Genomic DNA, 13963 nt, shown 5'->3' with positions numbered 1-13963 from the left:
TAGGGAAATTATTATCTCCTGAAGCAACCAATTCTAGGGAATTCTCACCATCACACCAGTAGCAGAGGACACCAAAGTGCACACTCCTGTTAACGGAGCACAATTTGAACTTTGATTATTTAGAGAATTTATAAAGAAATTAAACACAAATTGACAGGGAATAGTTTTATATTTTACTCCTAAAGGAGACCTAAGCCAGTGGCCCCTGTCTGTTTTGTGACAAGCCACTTTTAATTTTTTTCAAAACCTGGAAAGTGGGGTGGCTGTGTATAGATAATCAGTAAAGGCCTTAAATGAAGTTGGAGGGAGGGGGATCCATCGTTAGGTATATGCCTTTTCTCCCTGAAAAAAAGGGGGCATAGTAGAGGTGGCAAACTAGAGATGTACCAGGCAAGCACTATCTCTCTGGGGGGATCGGGGTGGGGAGGAAAGGGGAAGGCTCTCCTCTAACATAATCTTTATCATCACCTCTGATGTCACCATCACATTTTGCTGCTTACTTCACAGGATCAGATGATTTAGATTTGGAAAGGGCCTTGTACTAGTTCATTGCACTCATTTTGCAGATGAGGAAACAGACATTCACAGAAAGAAATTACTTGCCTGAGGTCACATGGGCAGGAAACATCAGAGCCAGATCCAAGCCCATGTCATTTATCTTCAAATCCCTTGGTGGTTGTCAAGTCAAAATGATGTAATCTATGCAGAGTATTTTGTAAACCTTAAAATTCTATATAAATGCTAGCAATCATTTGTAATTCAAAACACAACATTAAGAGGAAAGGATTGTCTCTAGTGTTTTTGAATGGGAAAACTGGACCAAATACCCCAACTAGTGGCTTTAACCTACAGGAAGATTTTTAAGTACTACTGTTTACATTGATATGATACATACCTGAAAGAGGGTAGGGGGAAAAATCCCCAAGCCAAAATACTAAACCAGAAGACCCTAGAATTGTACAGCAGGAAAGGATCTTTGAGACTGAGTTTAAATTCCTCATTTTTCAGATGAGGAAACTAATGCTTAGAGAAGTGATTTGCCCAAAGTCACAAAGCTGGGGTTAGAACATGGCTTTCCCCCAGGGGTGTGCAAGCTAAATGTTTAACAACAGCTCTGGGGATGGGTGGGTGGGACACACACTTTTTAAAGTTTAGTCTGCATTAACACTTTCTTCATTACTTTCTTAACTCTAGACAGTCAACAAAACAATAAATCAAGTACAGACTTGTAGCTTTTGCTAATCTCAGGGGTGTAAATGCTAACACTGAAAATTTAACAATTGGCTCTCCTGGGCAGATTCAAGTTGGCTCCCTTCTCCTTATACCCAATTCACCACTTTTTCTACTGTTTCACACTATCTCCAAGACTTCCAAGGTCCTTTCTGGCTTTAAAATTTGACAATTCTGTATTTGGTTTCCATTTTCTCCCCAGTATAATAAAATATAAGACTTTTGAGGGTAGGGACTCCTTTGTTTTTATATTTGCTTTTGTTTTGTTTTGTAGGCTGAGCACGTTGCCTGGAACAGTGTAGGAGCTTAATAAATGCTTGCTGAATAAATGAAAATTCCTAGTGCAGAAACCTGTTTTTCACTCCTAGCACATGAACCTGTAACTTCCCTAGTTATGAATTTTCATTTCAGTTGTTTATATAAAAACCCTTTTACAAGTAGCGATTCTTATATTTGTTTCTAGACCCAGAATTTTAGAAGGGAAATCTCTGCCAAGAGAAATGTCTGATCTCATATACATCACTCAGACATCTCTTTAAAAACAAAATTTTAATGAAGTCTTCTGTACACAGTAGATAACACCCGTGGGGAACAATAGTGACACCCCCGAGGGCTGTGAACAGCAGTTCGGCATTTCGAAAGCTTGGTTCTTAGAATACAACTGAACTAGAAGTCTCACTTTGCTTGTTCATATGACAATATTCCTGTTACAGTGTTTCCATTTGGCCAAACGTTTTATGAAACATAAGAATCAAATCAAAGATTTTTCAGTATTCATTAAAAATGACTTCAATTTCCACCTTTTGCTGACGACAGATTTTCAATGGTTGGTTTCATCTCAGGTATCTTCTAGTGCATGGAGCATAATAGGTCAGGTACATTCTAAAAATGCTCACTTTGTTCATGATATTTTGATACATGTTCCAAAAGACCAAAACCATAATATTGTAGAGGGAAGGCATGCAAAAAGGTATAGAAATCCTCTTGCTGCTTATGTCTGAAAAAACATACTTATATCTTCTTTTCTGTAGATAAAAAGTTGATTTTTCAGAGCATTATTTATGATTTCTAGACTGCAACTTAAGATCTGGCTTCCAAATCTAAAGTCCAACAACAAGGCCCCAGCAGATTCTCTTCTTAAAAGGGTAAAACAACAACTTAGTCTGAGATGGTGGAAGAAATTGCAGTTTGAGGGACAAGGTCAGGAGAGAAAGGTCATTTGCTTTCCCGTGGCGCATCAACTCTCAATGAGTCTAGTTCTCTTCAGTAAACAGTACACCAGTTGCTGCCATCACTAGGCATCAGCCTTCCAGTAATAAGCAAAATAAGGTCAACAAACCACCAGATCCCAAGTCCTCCAAGGGTCAGCAATTTCCCTACTGCTGTACCGGTATGTCCCAGACAGAAGCGATCAACTCCAAAACATCCCAGGAAGAAGGAGTAGAGCAAAGTGGTTATGAAGTAATGTCCAGTGTACCTAGAAAGAAAAAATAAAAGAAAGATTCTTTACTAGAGGAGAGTTAAAATGCTTGCAGCCTAAATGAAATGATAGAAAGGTAGCGTTAGGTTATAATAAAATAATTAACTTTGGTTCCCTCTGGTGGAGGCCAGAGAAATTATCTATAAGTTCTAAGATAAATTCTACCGATTATAGTATCATGAAACTATCGTTCAAATAATTAGTAGCTGCTATCAAACTGAAGTGTATAGGTAATTAAAGATGTAGGGCTTTCTGGAATTCAGAGCTCTTTTTGACTGTATTTATTCTAGGAAGGTTTATCATACCTTAGTTTAATTCCTCTAAGGCTTCTTAGAATTTTTTCAGGTTATTCTGTGATAATAACAACTGCTATAACATGTTCCACAAACAATACCACTAACTGCCTAGTTTCATTAACTGTTCTAAGGTTAAGACATAAATAAATTCATTCCCTATCTTGGTGTAGCCTATAGGGTGTGTTTATATTCAGAGACCCTAAGCACATGTTTTCTGTTTAACTATAAATAAAATGAGCTTCAGTGGAGAGAATCCTTCTTCCTTATTAGGTTCTTAGGGACTGTCTGGGCAGGATTTATGCCTATAAACGACTATAGTTGGAAGGGGCCTTAGAAGTTACCTACTACACATCTCTCATTTTAGAGCAGAAGAAACTTAGGCTCAGAGAGGAAGAATGGCTAATCCTAGCTGCAGATTTCATAAATTCAGAGTTGAAAGGGACTTAAGAAATCAGCCCCCTCATTTTATGAATGGGGGAGGAAACTGAAGCTCAGAGAGCAAAGTAATTTGCCCAAAGTCCCAGAGATAGCAAGTAGAAGTACCCAAGCCCTCTAACTTCAAATCTTGTGCTCTTTGTACTTACACAGTAACAGAGCTGGGACTAAAGCCTCTGACTCTCCCAATTCCCAGAGATCTTTTCTCACTCATCATATTGGCTTAAGGTTGAGCTGTGGTACCAAAATAGCTACATTAAACTTTCAAAACTTAAGTTAATAGGGAAAGTCAGGTTAAGCAATGACAAACCAAAAACAGGGAGAAGGAAAATAACTCTAGACTAATCACCTTTCAAGGTAACACTCACTTTATACAGGGTTTATTCTCTCGTAAGAAGTTTCTAGGGCCAGCACATTCAATTCCTTGTAGGGCGTAGCACTGTACCGGAGTGTGTTCCACATCATTGTAGGCTTGGCCACCAAACTGTGGAACCGAAAATAACTTGTCAAACTTTTAAAATAGTAATAACTCTTACCGAATTGGGGTGTAGGGTGCTAACTCACTCCCCAATTTCTGACAGGTCTATCCCATGTGTCCTGTATTTTTTTGTTTTCAATCATTTAGCTTCCCAAAGCTGCTCAGAGAATTAAGTGATAATTTATTCAGTAATACACAGAAAGCATAAGAAACAATATAAATAAATGCTGTTTATTTGATGTAATGGCAAAGATGATTAATATTAAATATTTATAGACAATGAATAGACTAAGGAGTATTTGTGAATCTGCAATTTTAAAACAATTTGAGATATCCATATTTTATATATAGACATAGGAAATCACAGAACAGAGCTGCATGGATCTGAAGGGATCATCTGATCTAATGCTCTGTCTTTAAGCACATTAATTTGATGTCTGTTGAACTCTTAATTTTTTTGTCAGTCCTAGGAATTAAATTCAAGAAATATTTATAAAAGTACCTGTGGACACAGAAAAAAACAAAAGAGTTCCTTCTCTCTAGGGACTTACAGTCTATTGGAAGGGTTCAACATGTACACAAATTAACACATGGTTCATCTGAAGAGAGAGCACAAATGATTTACTAGTATTTCAAAGGAATATAAAATAGTGCATTAAGATTACCAATTAATTGCCAGACTCTTCTCAGTCCTTATTCTTCCTGAATTCTCTGCAGTATTGGACACTGTTGACTTCCTCTCTTCTCTTGGACACTCTCCCTTCTCTGGGTTGTCCTGACCTCGCTCTTTCTCTTCTATCTGTCTAAAGGCTCCTTTTTAATCCCTTTTGAGAATTCAACATCCAAGATGACACTAACTCAAAGTTAAACCCCTTTAAAATTAGAACAAAAATTCACTGTAATAAAGTAATTCCAAAACTAGGTAGGTTGGTCTCATTGTACCTTCAGTACCTGACATCTGGTAGGTTCTTGTGAAAGACTGAATGATTAGAAAGCTTCTTATTTGTAATTTACTATTAAAAATCTCTTATTCATAGAATAGTAATGTACTGTGATAAAAAATAACTAACAAATTCCTGCTTTAGTGGTTCATTACAGTATGAAGGTTAACTTGGGATCTCCAAGGCTATACCAGCAGAACAGAAACTCTTAATAGATTCCATTATGTTTGAAAGACTTCTAGTAAGGCTTGAGAACAGATCAACTCTGTCTTACAAGGAACAACGTAGCTAACTACAGAAAGAAATATCACCAAAAGGCTGGTAAATATTTTGAGCCATGGCAATTCAGGAAACAAAGAAAGATAAAACATGATCCTCAGTCCTATGAAGACCCTTTCCACTTCTGTATACATGGTGGAAAGAACTGTCAGAAAAGGGATGGAGAGTACTAAGAATCACACATTTTTTAGACCATCAATAAATTCTGACTGTTGATAGATAATCTAAATGTGAGTTTCTTGTCCATTGACCAACAAACAGACATACTGTTGGAGGAGCTGAATCATGAGTCTTGACATGCAAAATTGGGAAAAAGTGAGGATGGGACAAATAATAAAGCTAATATTTACATAGCATTTACTATCTGCTAGGTACTGCACTAAGCATTTTTCAATTACTATCTGATTTGATTCTCACAACAACTCTGGGAGGTAAATGTTATTATTATCACCATTTTGCAGTTGAGGAAAACAGGTTTAAGTGACTTGCCCTAGGTCACATAGCTAATAAGTGTTTGAAGTCAAATCTGAATTTATGTCTTCCTAACTCCAGGCCCAGCATTCTAGCCACTGTATCACTTAGCTACCTAATATATGGTGAAACGTGGCTAAAGAATACAGAATGATAAAAGCAAAAGATCTGCAGATTACACAGAAACATGACTCCACTAGATCAGGAATATTTCCTTCAAGAAAACAACTGGTAGGCACTGGATGTGGCAAGAGGGTAACTAGGTGGTGAAATGCATATAGACCACTGGGCTTGGAATCAGAAAGACTAATCTTCCTGAATTCAAATTTGGCCTTATAGCTTCGAGACCCTGGACAACTGTTTGCCTTAGTTTCCTCATCTGTAAAATGAGCTGGAAAAGGAAATGTTGAATTACTCTAGTATCTTTGCCAAGAAAACCCCAAAATGGGGTCATGAGGAGTCAGACATGACTTAAATAACTAAACAAGAAAGATGTAGAAAGCACTAAATAACATACAGAACAAAATAGGTTTTATTTTAATATACAAGAAAAGACTTGTTACTGATATAGGAGTTATCTCTGAGTCACCTCTACATACAGTGACATCATTAACTTGTGAAAGTTAAGATCACAATTATTAAAAAAAATGAAGAATGAATAATAAGAAAAAGGTAAGATGAACAACTAGAACAACTAAATCTTGAACTACTTAACCAAGTAATTGAAAATAAATAACAGAAATAGATAAGAGAAATGTCATTGACACTAACTATAATAACTTTATATAGAAGTTTAAGTATTATACATTAACTGCCACAACAAGGAGGCCAAAAGATTCCTTGACAAAAAAGCCCTAGTAGAAAACATGTGACTTATTTACCAAAGAGAAAAATGGCTACCAAAGGCAAAACATGGTTAAAATGAAAAATCATTTGTAAAATCTAATGAAGAAGGGTGATAGATGATTATGAACAGTATTATTTTCAAATGAGGTAAGCATTTGGAGGATAAAATCAGTTTAAAGGAAGCTTGGCAAGGTCTCCAACTAAGTCAAATCATTTCAAGGGCATTCCAACATAAACACGCAAAGAAAGCTACAAATGCAAGAAAAATGAAAAATATCTCAAAAAATAATTATAACAAACCATTTTCTCCATTGAGAGCAATGGAACCACCACACTTGGACCCTAACAACATAGTACAGAATGTCCTTAAAGAAGAGGTAGGAATGTACTAAAGAAAACAAATAGAGGAAAAGCTGATGGATCGGACCAAACATAAAAAGAGGCAATCCATGTTGGAAACAACACAATTGTGGGAGCAATTAGGGTCTAAATACAGTATACTAGTGTTTCAAAGGAATTAGATATCAGAAAGTTGAAGTTATCAAAGGCATGAGGAAAAGTAAAACCAAAAACCAAAACCTCATAAATCTCAATAAAAGTGACAGAGAGAACATCACTAACTACTTACTTATATCCCCACTCTCCTATCTATACATAATTTTTATGGGAATTGTCTACACACAAATCAGGAACATCCTTAATGAAATAATTATTAGGAAATAAGCAACAGAGACCACTTCTTTATTTCACAGCTAACTGAATGATACAGAAAATATAAGATTCCACTGTTCTAACTGTTGATTACAAATAAGCATTTACTTTGGTAGAATAAAATTATTTTATAATAACATGCCTCCCACCCACATATCAAAGTCATTTAAGATTCAATGAAAGATATAATAACAGAAATAATTTTATTCAACAATCCTCTAGTAATAAAGACCAGGCAAGGCATAAAAAAGGAAATATATCCTTTCCTCACCATTGTGATAAGGAAGATCTAATAAACAGCCCAGGTCAAAGAGGAATTTCCTGTAAGAAATCAAGAGGTAAGGTCCTCTTGATGCTTCCCTTTGTCATTTATACTGAACTGACTGCATCAAGCCCAAGCATACTGCAGAGTCACTTGGATTAGATCTGTAATCATTCAATATAGTCTGGTCTATCTATCCATACAGAAAAGACAACTGGATATCTTCTGCCCACATTTTCAACATATAATCGGACAGACAACCTCTGTGTGTATGTGTGTGTGTGTGTGTGTGTGTGTGTGTATGTGTGTGTGCGTGCTGGTATGTAGAAAGAGACAGAGACATATATCTATATCTATGATCTTATATGAAAGGCATTGTGGTGTAGTAGATAGAGGAGTGGAAGTCAGGAAGATCTTGGTTCAAATCTAATCCTGGACACTTATTAGCTGTAGATCCTGAGAAACTCCACTTTTTTGGACCTCAGTTACTTCATCTGTAAAATGAGGGGGCTGGATCTGATCAGTACTGTGTTAACTTTTATCTTTCTTGGGATAGACAGTACAGACAGTGAGTTGGGCCCAAAGAAGAGGAGAAAAGTCGGTGGGAATGCTTTTGGGAAACAGCAAGGCCCCCCTGAAAGCTAAGGCCCATTTTTCAATACAAAAGTCTAATGATGATGTTATATGGCAGTGAGACATGGAATAAATACGACTGCTTTTGAAGCATTAAAAATAAGTATCAGAGAGGACAAGATAAAAAGAGGGAGAAGGATAAACAACAGAAAATCAGATGGAGGGAAATACATAGTAATCAAAACTATAAATGTGAATGGGATGAACTCACCCACAAAATGGAAGCAGAGAGCAGAATGGATTAGAAACTAGAATCCAATAATATGTTATTTAAAAGAGAAACACTTGAAAGAGAACGACACATCTACAATTTAAAAATAAGGGGCTAGAGTAGAATCTATTATGTCTCAGCTTAAGTAAAAAAGGCAGAAATAGCAATTATGACCTCAGACAAAGCAAAAATAGACCTAATTAAAAGAGATAATTAGTTATCTACATTTTATTAAAAGTTATCTTAAATAATGAAGTAATATAAAAACTGTTGTAGCAAGTTTCTCTGAGAAAGGCCTCATTTCTCAAGTATATAGGGAACTGAGCCATTGTAAAATTGAGCCATATAAAATAAGAGCAATTACCCAACTGATAAATGGTCAAAGGATATGAACAGGTAGTTTTCAGAAGAGGAAATCAAACCTATCTATATAAAAAAATGCTCTAACTCACTATTGACTAGAGAAATGCAAATTAAAACAATTCTGAGGTACCACCTCATACCTATCAGAAATGACAAATGCTGGAGGGGATGTGGGAAAAATAGGCACACCAATGAACTGTTGTTGGAGTTGTAAAGTGATCTAACCATTATGGAGAACAATTTGGAACTTTGTCCAAAGGCATATGTTATAAAATTGTGCATATCTCTTAATCCAGCAAAACCATTACTAGGTCTATATCCCAAAGAACTCCAAAAAAAAAAGAAAAGGACCTATATATTTACAGCAGCTTTTTTTGTAGTGTTAAAGAATTGGAGATGGAAGGGATGCCCCTCAATTGGGGCAAGGCTGAATCAGTTGTGGTGTATGCTTGTGATGGAATACTATTATAAGAAATGACAAAGGGGACAGTTTCAGAAAAACCTGGAAGTTTGAACTAGTGCCAAGTGAAATGAGCAGAACAGGTGATCATTGTACATGGTAACAGCAATACTGTAATAATGATCAATTGTGAAAGACTTAGCTATATGATCAATACAATAATCCAAGACAACTCTGAAGGACTCATGATGAAAAGTGCTATCTACCTCCAGGAAGATAAATGACAAACTCTGACTGTAAATTGAAGTATAATTTTCTCTTCTAAAAATAAGGTTATCACTTAGATGTCAACTGAGAAGTACATGGTGGATATGAGCAGGCTGTAAAATATAAGTAATGAAGAATTCTTTTTTTTTTTTTTGCGTTTGTTTTTTTTTGGAGGGTGGAAGGCAGGGCAATTGGGGTTAAGTGACTTGACCAAGGTCACATGGCTAGTGAGTGTTAAGAGTCTGAGGCCCTATTTTAACTCAGGTCCTCCTCAGGCCCGGGCCCGTGCTCTATTTACCGCACCACCTAGCTGCCCCACTAATGAAGAATTCTGAAGAAGAGTGAAAGACATCAAGAAATTATGTGACATGAAGAAAAGGAATAGGAAAGGGGATGATAGACGGACAGTCAATGTGTTCCACTGCTACTTTCTCATTGTCAGGAGAAAATAAGGAAGCCTTCCACCATATTGGGTGGCCCCTCCTAGAGAGTATTTGTGGAAAGACCTGGATAAGAGTCACACAGGATAGACTGGCATGGGTGGACTCTGATTTGCATTGCTGGAAGGATTCATTTGAGTACTGAGAAAAAAATAATTACTCAAGAGTTAAAAAACAGTACTCAAAGGGAAAAAATTTAATTGGCCAGATTATTCACCCTGAATTTGAATGTTGCAAGTATTTTTCAGAGGCTAACTCACGATGGTAAATGTCTTTCCTTCTACTGCCTAGTTTGTTCTCTCTTACCTGAAGAGTAAAATAGCTCTTTGAGCTTTCATAAAAGATGTTCTGAATAATGGCTGATGGTGGGATTTGAAAAAAAGAATCAAAAAGCTTCTGTTGATTTCAGGAAGCCAAAGGCAGGGTCAAGTCAAAGGGACAGTGGTTTTGACATTTGGGCAGCTTTTGCCTAGAAACTGTACCTCTTTTAAAGGATGTTAAATATCTTGCTTCATTTTATCTATAGCCCTTGGACCCAAGAATGTGCTCTATAGTAATAATTTACTATAATGAAATTCCACTACAACAAAATGATTAGGATATTCCCTGGATGTCTGTTGTAATGGGATATAAACTGCATTTTTTCTTTCAAAAATAAAGTTTTGAATGGCATTTACCACAAAGTGTCAGTCATTTGTGTGAGAATATTTAGAATATTCTATGTGGAACAGTTTATTAAAAACTCACCTTGACACACCCATAACCCAGTTCTTGGAAGGCAGTTGAATTTCCAACATGATCTACAGGGTCATCACATTTTATAAATTCATCAGGCCTGTAAATCCACCAGTAAAATGAACATTGTTAAGAGACCTTTGTATAAAGCCATTTATTTTGCACATTCTTTCATCCCAGACAATGTAAATTTCCCCACTTTCCTCCAATCACAAACTTTTGTCAATTAGACTGATCAAAGACAGATCAAATATGCTCCTTTTGAAATACTCTGTTATGATCTGAAAGTGGTGGACAAGGTGGCAGAGTCTCAGTGCAAATTATAATGACCTTTCAGGATAGCCATTTGGAATTTTTCTACTGGTCAAAAAAGCTCGGTAACAAATTGCCCTATGGAATCCTAAAATTTGAAGGAATCTCAAAGTACTGGAATTGGAAGGCATCTCTTATTTTACAGATGAGGAAACAGAAGTTCAAGGTTTACATGACTTGTTCAAGGTCTTACAGGTAGTAACTGTCATAAACCAGACTTGGCCCCAACTACTTCAACAAGTGATTAATCAGCCTCTGCTTAAGTAAACTTCAATGGCAAGGAATCCACTGACTCTACAAGCCAGAGTTCACTTCTGGACAGCTCTAATTATAACTTGCAATTAATTAAATTCTTATAATTATAAATTATTATTAAATTAAAACTTACAACTTATGGTCTAAGGTCTGCTTGAACTGAACAAATGTAAATCCCTCTTTGACATGACAACCTTTCAAATGTTTAAAGACAGCAATTATATCCCTAGGTTACTCTCTCCCATGCCACACATCCTCAGGTCCTTCAACCAATCCTTATGCATGGTTTTGAGGCCTCTACCAATCCTGATTGCTTTCTTCTGGGTAAGCTCCAGTTGGTCAATTTCTTTAGGCAGCTAGGTAGAGTAGTGAATAGAGCACACTGGACTTGGGAATAGGGAAGACCTAGGTTCAAATTTGTCCTTAAACATTTACTAGCTGTCTGACCTTTAACTTCATTTAACCTCTTGTTTGACTCAATTTTCCTTTTTTGTAAAATGGGGATAATAGCAGCACCTACCTTCCAGGGTCCTTGTAAGGATTGACAAGATGATCTTTGTGAAATGCCTAGCAAACCTTAAAATGCTATATAAATGCTACCTATTATCATATAGGGTGTCAAGAACCAGAGAGGGATACTTAAGATGTGGTCTGACCAAGACAAGGGCCAGTGGCACTATAACCTTCCCCACTCTTTCTTTTATTGCAGCTTTAGACAAAATCAACTTTCAGCCACCATGCTCTGGGGCTAATTTCCATAGGGAGCTTGCACTTCTCAAATACCTGGGGGACTCCAGATACAAGCTGCTCTATGGCCACATAGTCTCCATCCTATATATATTTGCGCAGTTGATTTTTTGAATCTGAGTAAATCTTAGTACATTTATCTTTGTTAAATTGCATCCTTTAGAGTCTTAACATAGATTCTATGCCTGAAGACATCAAGATTTTAGTATAAAAACTAAATTCCCAGGGCTATGGATTTCCCAGTTTCATCTTCCCCATTTAGAACATGTGATTATTTCATTCAGTGTGGGCTACATGGCAACTTCTTCCTTTTTAATTAGACATCTTCATGACTTGCTGTGGCCCCCAAAATTCATCTCATCTGGTGGTTACTTTTCTGGTGATGTCTTTTCTGAAGTCAGCTAGGCTAGCTCTCAGAACCATTCAGTTATTCTCTTTTCAGGTACTCAGAACCTTTCAAATTTGAACCCTTCAAAAACCCAGGGTGACCCCTGTGCAAGGAGAATGTATAGGGGACAAAGGAAGAGATAATTAGAGGTTTTAGGGGGTTCTTTTGCGGGAGGAGGTGTTTAAAAAGGTACAGAAAATGAGATCCTACTTTATGATCCCTGTGAGCAAGGACTTCTGTCTTCAAACGGCTTCACAAAATAGGGGGCTGACTCATAATTAATCCTTGAAGAATTAAGTTACTTAACTTTCACAAAGAAAGTCTGTATCTCTTCCTCCCCCTCCCCCCCCTCCCCATTTCCCCTTCCCCAGGGCTTGCCCCAAAGCCAGGACCCCACCTGGCCGGGCAGACCTGGACAATGTACCAACCCCGCTAATGCAAAGGAGCCCCACTCCCAACTGACTACAGCTCCCCGCATCACCTGCCCTTCCTTGCCCCAGGCAGGAAAGCAGGTGGAGTCTGTCGGGTCACCCTCCTTCCCGGCGGCGGCGGGAAAGAACGGACAGAGTCCAGAGCATCCTTTTCCAGCCCGCGCTCACTCCCCCGCCTCCCAGAGCCTGGGCCGCTTACAGAAAGGCGCACAGGATGACCGGGGAGCGGGGATCCGTGTACGCCAGTATCTGCGTTTCGGGGCCCTCCAGGCGGGCCGTGCCCGCAGATCCGGTGGCCAGGGCCTCGGGCTCGGCCGTGGTGTTGTACGACAAGCTCCGCGACACACAGTGAAGCAGCAACAAGTTTCCCAGCAGCAACGCCGCTTGGCCGCACAGCAGCAGGTAGCTCACCGGGAAACCCCCCAACACCATCCTCCCGGGGGGTGGTCGCCGTCACCCGGCCCGGGTTAGAAATCCAGGCCCCGGCACAGCTGAGCCTGGAACTCTTGGCCTAGGCCGCCTCGCCGCAGCTGGTCGGCGCCGCACGACTCCGCCTTTCGCCGTGAGCCGGCCAATGGAAGCCCTCACTTGGGGCGCCCCCGCCCCCCGCTTTAAGGCTTTCAGGAGGCGGAGCCTCGTGATGGACACTCCCTCATTGGCCTTCGAGGAGTCTCACTTGAAAAGGAAGAGCGGAGAAAGGAGGGGAGGGAAAACGTTCAGAGTATGGGGCGTGGCTCGCTAAGTGGGCGGGGCACCCTGTTCCCGGCTCAGTCCCGGTGGGACCTGGACCTAGGATTGTCATGCGCTTGCGCGCGCTGCCTCTAGCGCGCTGGGCTGTGTCTGGGATGATGGAGGAAGCGGAGGCGACGAAGCAGTGAGGGAAGCTCGCGGAAAGAACCTGCATGGATTCGTTCTCCAGCGTCTCAGGGCGCCGGCGGCGGCGGCGGTGGCAGCGGCTACTGGCGCTGCTGCTGCTGGCTTGTCTGGGGCCAGCGCTGGGAGCGGCGCAGGCAGGTGCGTGGCCTCCCTGCTCCCTCTGGGGAATCTGGCTTGTCCCTCTCTTTCGCTGAGGGTGCGGGGGGCGCGGCGCGCGCTGGAGCCTGGGCAGGGGAAGGGGAAGAGGGCTGCTCTTGGAGCAGGCCTCGGGGTCTCTGGGCCGGAGCCATCCCCTTCCGATCTCCTCTCCCAATCCTCTAACTTCAGCCCTTCCCTTGCACCGGGCTCCCCTTCCCTTTGCCCAGGCTTCCACCTCTCTGTACCCCAAACTCCCCCCTCTTTGCCCCTGACTTCCACTTCTGTACACCGGGCTCCCTCCCACTTTACCCCAGGCTTCCACTCCTCTGTACCCCAAA

The 13963-nt window shown here is 39.7% G+C and overlaps 2 protein-coding genes across 3 annotated transcripts in view; one reads left to right on the top strand and one right to left on the bottom strand.

Annotated features, from left to right (window-relative positions):
- Window positions 1-1760: 1760 nt before the first annotated feature.
- TM2D2 (TM2 domain containing 2) lies at window positions 1761-13183 on the bottom strand. The gene is made up of 4 exons (XM_069075855.1): window positions 12811-13183; window positions 10491-10578; window positions 3810-3925; window positions 1761-2707 (listed from the first exon to the last, which is right to left on the bottom strand). The coding sequence occupies exons 1-4, from the start codon at window positions 13041-13043 to the stop codon at window positions 2494-2496; spliced, it is 651 nt and encodes a 216-aa protein (XP_068931956.1). The 5' UTR covers window positions 13044-13183; the 3' UTR covers window positions 1761-2493.
- Window positions 13184-13374: 191 nt separating this feature from the next.
- The window catches only part of ADAM9 (ADAM metallopeptidase domain 9), a 109436-nt gene continuing 108847 nt past the window's right edge, over window positions 13375-13963 (top strand). For both annotated transcript variants that reach the window (XR_011166027.1, XM_069075853.1), the window contains exon 1: window positions 13375-13625. Coding sequence is in view for 1 of the 2 variants with exons in the window: in XM_069075853.1 (XP_068931954.1) it covers window positions 13514-13625 (112 nt within the window). In the remaining variant the exon portion in view is untranslated. The remainder of the gene's footprint in view (window positions 13626-13963) is intronic.

The sequence above is a fragment of the Petaurus breviceps genome, unplaced genomic scaffold (genome assembly GCF_028583685.1).
Source record: "Petaurus breviceps papuanus isolate PSGF00001 unplaced genomic scaffold, PetGlider_PUasm1.0 90919, whole genome shotgun sequence".
In the NCBI taxonomy this organism is placed as follows: domain Eukaryota; kingdom Metazoa; phylum Chordata; class Mammalia; order Diprotodontia; family Petauridae; genus Petaurus; species Petaurus breviceps.
Note: the sequence above shows the minus strand (reverse complement) of the source record. Positions and strands in the feature narration are given on the sequence as shown.

Excerpts from the sequence above, each read along its gene's own strand:
- TM2D2 (XM_069075855.1), bottom strand. The coding sequence starts at position 13,043 with ATGGTGTTGGGGGGTTTCCCGGTGAGCTACCTGCTGCTGTGCGGCCAA. Across the intron at positions 10,579-12,810 it reads GTCATCCTGTGCGCCTTTCT|GCCTGATGAATTTATAAAAT; the intron begins GTAAGCGGCCCA and ends GTGGATTTACAG. Across the intron at positions 2,708-3,809 it reads GAGAATAAACCCTGTATAAA|GTACACTGGACATTACTTCA; the intron begins GTGAGTGTTACC and ends TTTTCTTTCTAG.